Below are 13,385 nucleotides of genomic sequence, written 5' to 3'. Positions count from 1 at the left end.
TTTCCCTCATATTTGTTTGTTTCTGGTGGCATTGGTTCCCAGTCCTCCCATTGTCACTAGCAGCACCTGCCCAACCCCAGCCAAACCTCAGGGGCAGCTGCTCCACCAGCCTGTGCTAACCCAGAGGAGCTGCTGCTGTGTTTGTATGTTATTCCCTAATTTGTCACTGTGTTAATGACTGCCATCATCATGGGTCTTACTAACGTCATCACCTACTACTTCCTCATGGGAAATATATTCCATAGGGACTCCCCTCCAAGTTCGTACTGATTGAACCTGCTCATGTCCAAACAGGGGATAACTGTCCCATCCTGAGGCTGCCGCTGAAACCTTCACTCAGTGGTGATTTGTACAGCTGAAGCAAATGCTTGACAGGTTTGTTCCCTTCTCCAGTGGCCATCCAGTCCCTGTACAACATCCTGCTTCGACCGTACTGCCTGCCACATGTCTGCCTTGACATAAATGCCCTGTCTTCTCTAGGAAAGCCACTTCCAATGCCAAGGGCACTACTCTTCAATCCCAGTGCTCCTTTAATCATGCCAGACTGCTGGGCTGGAGTCATACTGCTGTTCTGAAAGCATACTTGTGTTTCAGAGAGACTCACCTTACTCTGAGGTTTCTAAGTTTCTAGGTGTTACTTTTGGGAGCTGGCTGTTACAACCCAATTATAGGCACACTCCCTGCTTTGCTGTTTCTGTTATACCGCATTAGCTGAGATCTTCTGGAATCTCTAATTGGTATAATTGCTTTGCACAAAGATGAAGATCTCTATTTAATATTTCCTAATATACCATTCTGTTTCTTAATATGTCACTAAACTAACCAGCAATTTGGTTTCCCCTTCTCTATCACAGAGCGAGACGGTGGTGATTAACCTGCTGATGGATGTAAAGCCCCTTGCTTGGAAGACATTAGAGAAGGTCTGCAAGTACCCCCGGCTGCAGGTCTGGTGGTTACCTGTGTGGTACCAATGTCTCACTGAGCTGGTTCTTAGGAGACTGGTTGTCTCCTAAGTATTTAATGTCCAAAGTCCACTGCTCTGCTCTGGATGTGAACTTCCTAAGGCACAGTGTGAAGACCTGTGCTCAGTGATCCCTGCCAGTTGCAGGAGGGTCTCTGTGGCTGAGGGAAGCTCAGTTTAGCAGGGGACTGTCCTACCATCCAATTTTCAAAGGAGATATGAAGGCCAGTGCCAAGCACTATTCTCACACTTGTATCTACCTCTTTCCAAACCTGCCCGTTGACAGACTGTATTGCTCCAGAGCTTAATTATCACAAGCCATGATGTTGGTTTACAGCATCAACAGACCCCCCCCAGGCAGCTCCAAGGCATGGAGCACGCTTAACCTAGCAAGAGACCCGCAGAGGCCTCTGAATCTTTGGGAAATCGCTCTGAAAAAAAGCTCTGCCATATGGACTCTTCCACGTGTTGGGAACACTTCATTTTCCAGACTATGGCAAGTAACTGCCAAGGATTTGAGCTTCTTGGCATTGATAAAGCAGTATGATAGCTAAGCCAAATGAACAGGTAGCAAATGTTAGTTGCAGGTAAATGGAGAGGGCAAGGTGGTATATTGTTGCCTTAGTGCTTGCAAAAGATACATCCACTGTTCCTTCCTCACGGGATTATGGAAAGAGCTGTATGGATGCTGAGCTGACACCCGGTTTATTGAGTTCCTCAAAATGACAGATTTGGCCCTAGTTGTCAGAATTTCAGCTGAAAATGAATTTTGTCCCTTTGTGTCAGGATAACCCAACATCTTCCCACAGCCAGCTCTGTAGAGCACCTTGTTTTTTCCTCTAAAAAGATGACACCAAGAGGCTTTATTGGGAAAATTCTGTACATTTTCAATAGCTACCTATGTGTCTATACAGGCATTAGCCTCTTGAAACAAGTATGATTTCCACAGTGTCATAAAAATGCAGCTAGTGCGATCATGCAACTATGCCACTCCATCCTGCCCTCCGTAAAGACCTGTGACTATATGATGCTAAGGTCATGGCTGATCTTTTCCTCAGCTTTCAACTTGGATCCATTTACACTCCATATTTATCTGGCATTTTCATCTGGAAGGGCTGCTGCTGCTGACAAGTGAGCTGACCTCTTCTTTTGAAAACAGAAGGACTCTGCTCCAAAACCCAGCAGCCTGCAGGCAGGACAAAAGGCAAAAGTGAGGTTTCAGTATGCTGACAGCACTGAAGGCAGCTGGAAGAGTCCTAGCCCACCTGGCCCTCCTACCTCCCTTTGCTCGGATGCCTGGTCCCAGCCCACAGTGGGTATCAGGCAAAGTAAACAGCAGAAACCAACCTCAGCCAAGTCAGGAGACAGCTCAGCTTTGCAAACACGTATTCAGGCTGGGCGGACACCAGGAAGGGCAGCCACACACGACAGATCATGTCTCTGACGCAGTACGGAGCCTGCTGAGAGCAGGGGAAGCCTCCGACATCTGCACACGCTACAGCTGCGATGGCCACGGGACAGCGGACCCACACTCCACCGAGCTCAGCCCTATCAGCTCCAGCTGGTCCCAGTGAAAGGGTTAATTCTGTCAGCCTTTAAAAGCAATAGCTGGAACAGCAGGGTGCTAGTGCAGCTCCTTGCTGCCCCTCTGCAGTGCATGTACCCTGCACTGCTCCTGGTGTTTTAATTTCCCTTGGACATCCATGAAGACAAAGGAACACACCACCTCAATAAACAGTTCCTGAATGCCTTTTCCATATCCAACAGCTGACTTTCTGAGCCCTATAAATACTAGATTAGTACCACATCACCTGAAAACCCGAAGTTAGGCTCCCATCCAAGAAGCCATGGAGCTGCTCCCTGGTCTAAAGCCGTAATGCAGAAACACAACTTATTCCATGAGATCCCAAGTGGGAAAACTGTCTGGGGAACAAAAACACTAATTTCTGTCATTTGGATTATCTTGAATGGAATATTTAATATTTTAATAGAACATAATTTAATTGCTGGTTATGCATACATTGTAGCTGTTGGAAACTCTGATCTAAATCATTATTTTTATGAAAGATTGCCAAAGGACTCACTTTAAACACCACAGTAGGATAAACATGAGACTATTTTCTCTGAATTTCTGTGCAGGCCAGCCATCACTTCCCAGTGATAGTGCATAGGGAAATGCCAATTAGCACATCTACAGAACTGTCCAAGGCTAATTGCTGAGCGTGTTCACTTCAAATCCAACTGCAGATCCACTTCAAAAATTCACACTGCTTAGGGGTCATGAGCTGACAGGCTCATATGGTTAGCACAGTGATCCTCAGAAAAGGGCTCCTTCATGTTTTAATTGCCCTGAACAGCCCCACCTGAGTCCCCACTCACACATGCTGCCCATCATCCAGGGCTCCATTTAAGCTCAGCCTTGATGGCTATCTATTTTTCTGGAGCTGTAGGTGCAGCCTCACATCTAGTTCTCTTTCCTGGATGGACCAGGTGTCTATGTAGCAGGTATGTTTGTCACCAGCCCTGTTTCTGGCTTGTCTCTGGAATGGATCTTGGGTTGATGTAGTGGCCTTGCCTGGAGGCTTGTTCCTGGTGTGTGTGAAGCAGGAGGGATGTGAGGTATTGCTGTGCTGGTGGGATAAAGAGAAGTCATGGTTAATGTTTTGCCATCTGAAGGAAGATGAATTTAGGATGCTGTCCCAGGTTCCAAACAATTTTTCTGTCTTGAATCACACTAAGTCAAATTTGGCAATAAAAAAAAGAGAATACATTAAGATCCGAAAACCTCTTCTAAAGGTCACTTTTCTGCTCCATGCAAGTTGCCAAGTTATAGTCTCATTCAAGTAGCCCTTCTACACACATATATGTGTGCCTATAAAGCCCTTAATTAGTGTTCCCTTCTCCTAACAGAGGTCTGGGATTTCAAGTGGAAGTGTAGATTTTATTTATAGTCTTTGTACCTTTTTTAGCTGCAATACATAAATACATGGAGCAAGAGCACTGTATTGCCATTTGTTTACTGAGTGGAGTTGCTTTCCCATTGGACTGGAGTGGTGAGTCAGCATTGCTGTTGAGCTCACCCTGTTCTCAGAGATCCTCTCCAGCCTTTGGGCCAGAGGGCACTTGTCAAGAGTCAGCTGCTTTTGTGTTGTATTTTAGGAGACTGGTTTAGACGTTGCCTTCTTGATAGCATGGAGGACTCTCCTTTGGATTGCCCTATGCTGCAGTGTCAGTGCAAGCCATTAAAAAATAAAAAAAGCTGTGGCAGGATCAACACAGTTGAAACTCATGACTTTGTTTCTCAAAATTGTGAGTGTGACATAAAAAGTTAGATATCTTATTTTTTTAAATGACTGCATAGTCTTTCCATTAAGTTCTGGTTTGGGAAAATACTAGGGATACTCCAGGTTTTTCTCCATGACTTGAGCTACTCAGCTGGGCTGTGGAGGAATAAACTGTTTATTACTTGTTGCCACTGGATACTGACACCAGAGTACCAATATTATCTGCAGGAGCAAGGTTGCCCAGAGTATCAAACCATTATCTCTTAAAGCAATTGGTGGGTTTCTGTTCCTTCAGGAAATGTTCACAGCAGTCTTTCAGGGTTTGCAGCACTCCTGATGTGCCTGTAGTGCCCCTTTTTTTGTGGTGACACCCATGGAGTTCAGCAAACATGGTTCTTATCAAAAACTGGAAAAGTAATTGGAAGGAATGTTGTGTACACAGATGTGTTGTATTTTACTAAAGATCTGTTTTCTTTTTTTGCTGTTGATACACCAAGATGTTTTGCTGCAAAGCTTAGCCTTGAACCTGGGGCTCTCAGATGCTGCACACAGACCATGCCAGAGATTCAGCATGACTTGGGTTGTTTGTTACTGCCTTGGCACGCTCTGTGGAAGCTATGGAGCTGCCTCCACAGCCTTCCTCAAGACCAATGTTCATGATTCGAACCTTAAAAGTATACAAGAACAGCCCTCAAGCAGTGATGCTCTGCCTAACAGCCCCACCTAATTTCCCCTCTGAACTACATACTGTGCTATAAGTAGTTCTGGCACCTGCTGAAAGTAGAAATGTTTCTTTCCCTGAAACCAGACACCAGCAGTCATTAGTTACCACATCCTGAATTGGCACAGATTAATGCATCTTAACTGAAGCTAGTGAAGCTTCATGGAATCATTCGTGCCTTGGCTCTAAGTCATTAGTAGGTACAGTTCTGGCTATTTTTATGCTCTTCAAATTATTTTGGTTATTTAGATTACAAAAGCAATTATTAATCCAAATTGAGTTTTCCTGGTTAGAAAAAAACAAACAAACAAACACACACAGAAAACAAACAAAACCAAGCTTTTTCTGTTGTAGTAAATTGTTGGGCTGAGGTGTCTTTTGCACTTGTTTTAATATGGACTTAACTGATCAGCAAACTTAGCTGTAAGAGTGTGAGCTCTCACAGCCCCAGAAGTGGGGCTATATCAAAGCAGGGACTGTACCAAATTTCTTTCTTTCCATATACAGAGGCATTATTATAGATATACATATCTGTTTCTACATACACACTGCTGTGTATCCTGCAATAGGTATATAATGCACTAACTAGTTGCTTTTGAACAGTTTTGGATTAATAATTGAAGTGGCAAAGACTATAGTTGGAATTTTCTTGGTGCTTGGAGGAGTGAACTGTTACAGAAGTGACTGCTGTGGCTATATGTGAACTAAACAATTAAAACTGACCTGAGGAATGGAGCTAAAATACCTGGAGCCAGCACCTGAAAAGAACTAGAATTCAGACAAGTCACAAAACTAACAAATTAGGGTTTGTTTTTGGAAGTTCTGGGTTTAGATGTTGTCAGTTAAAAAAAAAGGTGACATGTAGTAATGATGGCCAGTGACTTCCCCCCAAAGAAGCCCTCACCTAGCAGGGAGTCAAATGTTCTCTTTGTAGTATTACCTCTACTGTCTCTGCACAGGTTTTACAGCCTGATGTCATACTAAAGACCTCCTGAGCCCTATTTGAAACAGAAATCCTGAGCAGTAGAAACCATGCCACTGCTGGTGCCTGTATGATCTCCTGCAGCAGTACTGCTGCTTTTCTAGTTGATCTGTCACCATGTGTAGCCATATATGTGCCTTGCACTTACAAGTGTGGTTTCATGGGGACATGGTTATGACAGAGGATGTGATGGAATATGTCTTGTCTGTTAAGTTTTCAAGTTCTGAGGATTTTTATTCTGTTGTTGGTTGCGTTGTTTTTTTTTTTTTTAATAAAAAAAAGCACTTGTCTGGTAGATTAAGATGTACGTGCTTTAAAATTAGCCCTGTTAAGATCACACCCAGGACACGCAGTCCCAGGATTCTGGAGTTCAATGCCAGATGGTATATGTCTGTGTGTGCAAAACTAGTTAAGAAACAAAGGCAGCTTTGTATCAAAATAGTTTATTAAAAACAATGAGAGACTTCACTGAAGCTTGCTGTCCTCAAGACAGAATTATGACATTATTGCAGCATTCAACACAATCATAATCCTTATATAAATATAATACTATACAACTCCTGTTTGCCTTGGCCAAGTTTCGCCCTCGGTCTGGCCTTGCGCAGCCCTGCTGACACAACCCAGCCCTGCACACTTCAGTTGCAGAACCTGTTCCTCTGGGAACTGAGTTCTGCCTCTTCCTCCCTTCGTGCTGCATAGTGCTGTTACTGTCTGCAAGTTGCACTGAAAACCAGCACATCTCTTTGCAGCCGGAGGCAGCATACTGAACCAGTGTGAACTGACAAGGGCAACCCTGATGTTTAGGAAAAATAAATATGCAACCAGCCACTCAAGTTGTCAGCACTGCACAACTCCACAGAGCAGCTTCTGTTGGCAAGGCAGCTCTGTTCTGACCTGCTGCATCCCACCTCAGCCATGACAGAAGGACACCTATACCATATGGTTTGGTCTAAAGCATGGAGTCACCTTTCACTGCAGCACTCCAGGAAGTGTGTTGCCAGCAGCTGGCTGGCAGAACACTGCTGTCCCCTCTGAGTGCCTTCCAGCAGCATCGCTCTTGCCATCAGCTTTGCACCAGAGTCAGTTTTTGTCCTTGCACTGTGGCAAACAGACCAAGCACTTAGTATCTCAGTCCTTCAGGTCAGGATGCTGCCATGGCTTGCTTTCTCACTAGCTGAGAGGCTTCTCCTTGCTCTTCTCCATTGCTCATGTCCCCTGGGCTGCTCTGGTGATGGGTGTCTTCTTGCACAGCTCCTGATAGAACTCAGATTCCAAAAACCGTGGGTATGAGTTATTCTCCATTAAGCTGTAAACTCTCTTCTGGGCTGCACTGAAGCATGTATGTGTGGCTTCTTGAATGTTCTGTGCAATCATGTTCTTGGTTTGGAAGTCTATGTTTATCTGAAATACAAAAAAGAAGGGACATTTAATTACTTCTGAGAACTGAATTCAAGCAAGTATAACACACCTTAAAATTTCTGAAGAGGTAAAAAAAGACTCTATTACTACAGGGTCAAATTAATGAAGTTTCCTTTCAGAAAATTCTTCTATACAAAACCTGAAGTAATTCAGATATGACCTTTCTGTGCCAAACTCATATGTTACAGGTGTTAAATGCAGGTGTTGACTTTCACCAGTTAAGATGGAAACTCTGAAATGCTGCTTGGGCTGGCTTCCAGCTTGGTGAAGAGGCCATTAGGGAGAGGTTCAGACACAGATAGTGAGATATCTACAATGCAGTTTGGCATCTGTATCTTAAAGTGAATTCAGAGAATTAAAGAAACACTGTAAGAACTCATAGAACAGGGCACTTATGTTTCAATAAGTTTCCTTTACCTCTTTGGGAGCCTCTTTTTCAATGAAGTCATTGTAGATTTTTTTTGCTTTTGATGTCAGCTTCTGGGGTGACTTGGTTTTCTTGAAGTCCTCACAGGCCAACCAGAACTCGATGTTCTCTTCGCAGAACTCAGACTTCAGAAAAGCTCGGAAAGCAGCAAGACCATCTAGGGAGAGAGAAGAAAAAATTCCCCAAAGAGTTAATTGATGTGTATTTTTGAATTTTCCCACTTGTCACATTTGTTTCTACCAAAATATTTTACTGTAGCTCTGCTCTGGTTCTTTCAGGGATATCATAGCAATTAAAAAATTTCCATATTTATGTATGCAAACAAATTAACTCTAACAGCTTGATGTGCTTCATTTTAAGTTGGTCATTTTTAGGTAAACACAAAACATACCAATTAGGAATGGCTTTCATTTTTTATTTTGTGATGCCTGAAAATATATTGAAAAAAAAACTTTCTCTCTAGATGGGATCTCCTGTGTTAACCTTTACACTAGAGTAAATATTTATGACTGTGCTGCAAACTTCTGGAATATTTTTTGCAATGGAAAGGATGACTCAAGTTCAAAGAGCAAATGGTAATATCATGTCTTGGTCTTTTTGCTCTGCTGTTGAGTGCTTTTTCTTGTAGAGCTACAGTAAAACCCTGAGATCTTTGAACTACTGTGTTGCAGAACCCTTCCCAAGTTATTTGAATGCATTTGTTTTGGTTAAGCAGTGAGCTCAGTGAACAAACGCTCTTTTTACATTAGCAAAGCCAAACTAATAGGTATGATTTTAGCCACAAGGTTTATCGAAAAAAAAAAAATCCACTAAAATGAACTATTTTTGTTTTAATATTAATTTACTTTTTTAAGAATACATCTCTGAATTTTGGCTTTAAACAGTTCAAAGCACTCAACTTTAAAGACCAGAATCAGAGCTATTTACATTGGAAAGGTACAATGCTGACATGCAAGGAAGCAATCCTACAGACATAAAAGCTTCACCATCCCTCTGCTATTGAATGTTACTTTTTGAAGACTAACTTACATTTATTAGCAAGAAGTTCATCAAAGGCTTCTGACCACAGCTGGGCTTCTTCAGGGGAAGGTCTGCATAAAGAGGTGGAGAATGTTAGACTCCAATTGCTCAAGCTTCATTTTTGTAGAACACTTGAGTTATTTAAACAAAATCTCTCTCTCATAACTTACCTAAAGTAGGTGCGGTGTTTTCCCACTTTCTTAGATTTCATTTTAGTAGAATTGGAAGAGTTCTGCAGAAAATAGCTCAGTCTTGTCTTCCAATCTTTAATGCTGGAGGAACAAAGAAGCAGCAGCATGTTTAAAATGACAGTTTCAAGAGCTTCAGACACCAGCCCCTTTCCTGGCAAAAGCTGCAAACGTTTTCTTGACATTGCTTTGCCAGTTCTGTGCCTAGAGAGTCACCCAGAGCATCTGTCTGAGAGGAAGAAAACTATTTTCCGCCCGCTTAAATCAAGAGATTTGCCTGCTAGCCAGTGGCTATTGTTAGCCAAGGCACAGTTGCAGGAGCCCTGCTCCCCCTGACAGCCCAACCCTCTGCCGCCGTAAGCCTGGAGCAACCCGGCGGGCTGCAGCCTCGGTCCCCCCCGCTCTACACCCGTTTTGGGGGCGACACTCACATCGTCCTCTTCATCCTGCCCTTCTCCACCTCCTCTGCCTCGCTGCGGCGGCGGCCGCCTCGCTCCATGCGCCCGCTGTTATGCTCCAGCGCCAAGAACAGTGCGCTCTGCATCGCGCCCCAACCTGCGCCCCGCCGCTGCCGCCCGCTCTTATAGCCCCGGCCCGGCCCCCGGGCGGTGCCGCCGCGCTGGGCGTGTGGGCGGCGCTGCGCTCGGGAGAGCTTTCGGTTTGTGCTAGTAAGCCAGTGCGGAAAGTTTTACCTTTCCTGTAAGTTTACATCTCTTTTCCCATTCATTTTGTTTTGCCTTTCTTTTCCTTCTCCCCCCGACCCCTTTTTTTCTTTATTATCTTCTTTTCCTTTTTTCCCATTTTTTTCCCTCCTTCTCCCCCCCCTTTTTCCTTTTCTTTTCTCCTTCTTTACTTTTTTGTCTTTTTTTTTTTTTTCTTTCCATTCCCTTCCCATCTCTTTTTTTTTATTATTTTTTTTTTCCCCCCCTTCCCTCAACTCACCTTTGCTAGTGCCTCCCTGGAAAGCTTTTATCTGCCCCTGGCAGAGGAATGGCTGTCTTTTCTGTCAATCAGAATGCATTTTACCTGTAGATTTGTTTTTAAATGAAACACAAACTTTTAAATGTGGCCAGGACACAAAAAAGGATAAGGAAGGACTTAGCCACCTTACTTCAAAAAATTAAGTAACCATAAATTTGAGCATATTGTACTTTCGATGTCCACCTCTCTGCTAGCCCAAGCTGTTTATCACTTGAATAAGCTGTCTGCACATGTGTTCTATCTCTGTATAGTGTTGCCACCTATCAGTGAATTGTGTAAATTGCTCCCAGTACACGAAGCTGAAATTGCAATGATTTACTCCAGCCGCCGGTTTGTTGTAAAGGCCATGTGGTCTTTCTCAGCAGTGTCCAGCTGAAGGGTATCATGTCCAAAGAATGTGAATTTAGGAATCATGTGAGTTTCTCTTTAATCTACGTTGCTTTTTTTTTTTTTCCTTTCTCTGAATGTGTCTTTCTTTCCACAGTACTCTACAGCATGTATTTTTCTGCTATAAAAAGCAGTGTTCTGAAAGACCGTTTGATTCCCCAAACACTGGTTGACTTCAGTGCAATCATGTAACGTCAAATGTCTGATCCTTTTGGGTAATCACCATAGTCCTACAACTGCTGCTTGTTGCATATGCACGAAGCTGTGCAAAGGCATTTTGCTTTAAATGAGATGCACAGGGAAAATAAATTCCATTTTATTTGTGAAAGCATTTAAATAAGGACGCTTTTTAGTGCTGCCTGTTGTAAGTTCTTTGCAGTATATAATGATGGACTAGTAGGAAAATACAGTTCCATCTTCTAAATTTTACCAAATTGGTTTCAGTTATTTTTTTTTTTTGCCACAGGTAGCTCTTAGTCTTGGATATAGTACATACAGATTTATAGAGAAATTATTATGAGGGTGTTGCCATGGGAGGGAGGAAATGTGGAAACACTAACAGAGGTAAGGCTCTAAGTGCTGTAAAAGCATCAGTTCCAGAAACTTTACAGGCAGACAGTGCTGGTGTGATGGATGAAGCTGTGCTGACTTGCTTCTAGGTCCTTCCACTGTCACTCGCTTTGAGTGCCAGGGTCAGCCGGGCTGTGCAGCTGCGAGAGGTTTAGGCAGGAGCTGCTGAACAGCCTGTAACGCGCCCAAGGATGGGAACACACACTGCACGTGTGAAACCTGCAGCCGCTGGGCTGGGGGGTGCAGGCTGCCTTGCTTAGAACAACAAGTCAGAACTCAGCCCTGGGCCTTACCCAGAGCAGAGCCTCTGTAAAGGATCAAATACTCTGCAAGGAGAACAGTACATCCTCATCTTCCACCTGGCTTGTAGATTTCCCCCTTTTTGATGCTGGTTTCATGTTTCTTTCACCTGACTCTCAAAGTTGATTGGGGAGGAAATGTGCCAAAGAATAGTGGGAATGGGAAAACTTCAAAGTCTAGTAAGTTACAGTAAGGTTTAGTTAAGCATATCTATTTGGGGGGCTTACCCATAGCACACCAGAGATCCTGTTGATATTTAAAGCTTGATGAAATGTTTTCTTGATGCTCTTGGAGGAGACATGCAAGGGTAGAGCTGGAATATTCCCAGCATCTGCCAAGGAAAGTTGCAGCATGAATCATGTATTTGTCTGATACTTTTTATTTTAAACTTTTTAATTGCTTCTTTCAGATACCCATAAAATGGAAGTGCCAGTTAAGGAAGGCAGTTATAATATTTGTAATGTCTTTATATACTGGAAAAAAGAAATAGTGTTCCAAGTAAAAAAAAAAAGCTGCTTATGGAATTGTGTGGTTAGATGACCTTATAAAATATAGTTACTGTAATGTTTGGTTTAAAAACTATTTAGATTAAAGTTGAATTTTATAGGCTGCATTGAGGTATATTTTTAGTTTACATTCTTATTATGCTTTTAAAGCCTGGAAATCACTGTTTTTGCAGTAAAAGAGAAACTTTACAAAATACTGCACAGCATAACGAAGCAAGAAAGTGTGTTTTCTGGCTATGATGCTAACCTTTGCCAGGAGGTCGATGAGACATCTGCATGATAAAAGATATTTTCTGTTTATGTTTAAAAAAGCAACAAAAAAGTATCTGATATCAGATAATGGCATCAGCGTACTGCAAAATGACCCAGTCAGACCTGGGACATGGGAGATACTTCTGGTGGGGGGCTGCCTGCTCCCCAGGAGCTGTACGAGTGCAGCCCTGGCTGACCGCATCACTGGGTGCTGCCTAGAAGAACTATAGGGCTCACCAAGCAGTTTTAGATACACCAAACTGAAGTATTATGAATTTCTGGTTTTTCAAAGTGAGGATGGCTCAGTTCATTAGCTGGCTTTTCAGAAGGTGGGTCTGGTTTTGCACCAATGGTGCCATATGCTGACTTGGCAAAATGAGATTTGGCGTCTCAACTGTGTTCTTCACCATCTCTTGCTGATGTTATTTTGAAAATTTCAGGAGAATTACATATTACTGCTTTCTGGAAAAGCCTAGATTGCAGCTGCAGCACAGGTTCAGGTGTGCTGGCATGGCACAGGGCATAATGATGCAAAAAAATAAGTGATTCTATTTCATGATGCCCCTCATCGGGAATGAGGCTGTGGGGTGTGCGACCCTGTCTTCACAGCTTCAACCAGCCTCCAGAGCAATGCTCCAGATTGTTCTGGGTGTACACTGACCTCAGTGCCTTCAAAACATTGAAGCTCTTGGTAGCTGAGGAGACACGCAAACACAGTGCCAAATCTTTTCTTATATGTGCTTCTTGAGGCCTTGGTCTGTTTCTGTAACACTGAGCCTATTTTCAAGGAGCAAGGCCAATGGAGATGGATGGGGGGGAGCCTATAGCCCAAACTTTGCTGTTGAAGTCAGTGAGAATTTTGATATTGCCTGCAATGAAATCTGATGTCAGACATTTAATGACACAAGCTCTCACCCTGGAGATCACACTTATCTTTGCAGAGGCTTTCTTGAGAATGTTCTGTTCTTTCTCTGCTTATATGATTCCTATGAGCATCAGTGATGGCTGGATGTACAGAGAACTGTAACATATGCAATAAACATCCAGGATGAAAGATGAAGTTTTTTCCATCTCAGTTACATTATATGTTGCAATAGCTGTGCTGATCTTTTCCAAGTCCCCAGTGGGTAGTCGTTCTCACTGTATAATACTTAAATCTGTGCCTGTATTTTCTGAAATGCCAGTCCTTATTTCTCCTTTTATAGAGAAGAGACTTAGATGGTAGGAAAGAAATAGAAAAAAATGGTCCAGTGACTTTATAGCTGAGTTTCGTAAAGCTGAGTGGGGAGAATGTGCTTTTGCATGGTACTTCAAACCATGCATTAGAGTTATTTGAGAGATGTCTTGTTGAACCCTTGTTGTCTTTGTCTAGCTGAAAAATCATATT

The 13,385-nt window shown here is 43.0% G+C and overlaps 1 protein-coding gene across 1 annotated transcript; it reads right to left on the bottom strand.

Moving 5' to 3' along the window:
* Positions 1 to 6,375: 6,375 nt before the first annotated feature.
* On the bottom strand, positions 6,376 to 9,591 carry RGS2 (regulator of G protein signaling 2). The gene is made up of 5 exons (XM_005498811.3): positions 9,434 to 9,591; positions 8,985 to 9,086; positions 8,824 to 8,885; positions 7,785 to 7,951; positions 6,376 to 7,349 (listed from the first exon to the last, which is right to left on the bottom strand). Exons 1-5 carry the CDS (start codon positions 9,544 to 9,546, stop codon positions 7,155 to 7,157), a joined length of 639 nt encoding a protein of 212 aa, XP_005498868.1. The 5' UTR covers positions 9,547 to 9,591; the 3' UTR covers positions 6,376 to 7,154.
* Between the last annotated feature and the right edge of the window lie 3,794 nt (positions 9,592 to 13,385).

Source organism: Columba livia, chromosome 8 (assembly GCF_036013475.1).
Source record: "Columba livia isolate bColLiv1 breed racing homer chromosome 8, bColLiv1.pat.W.v2, whole genome shotgun sequence".
NCBI lineage: Eukaryota > Metazoa > Chordata > Aves > Columbiformes > Columbidae > Columba > Columba livia.
The sequence above is the reverse complement of the archived record's forward strand: the minus strand, read 5'-3'. Positions and strand labels throughout refer to the sequence as shown.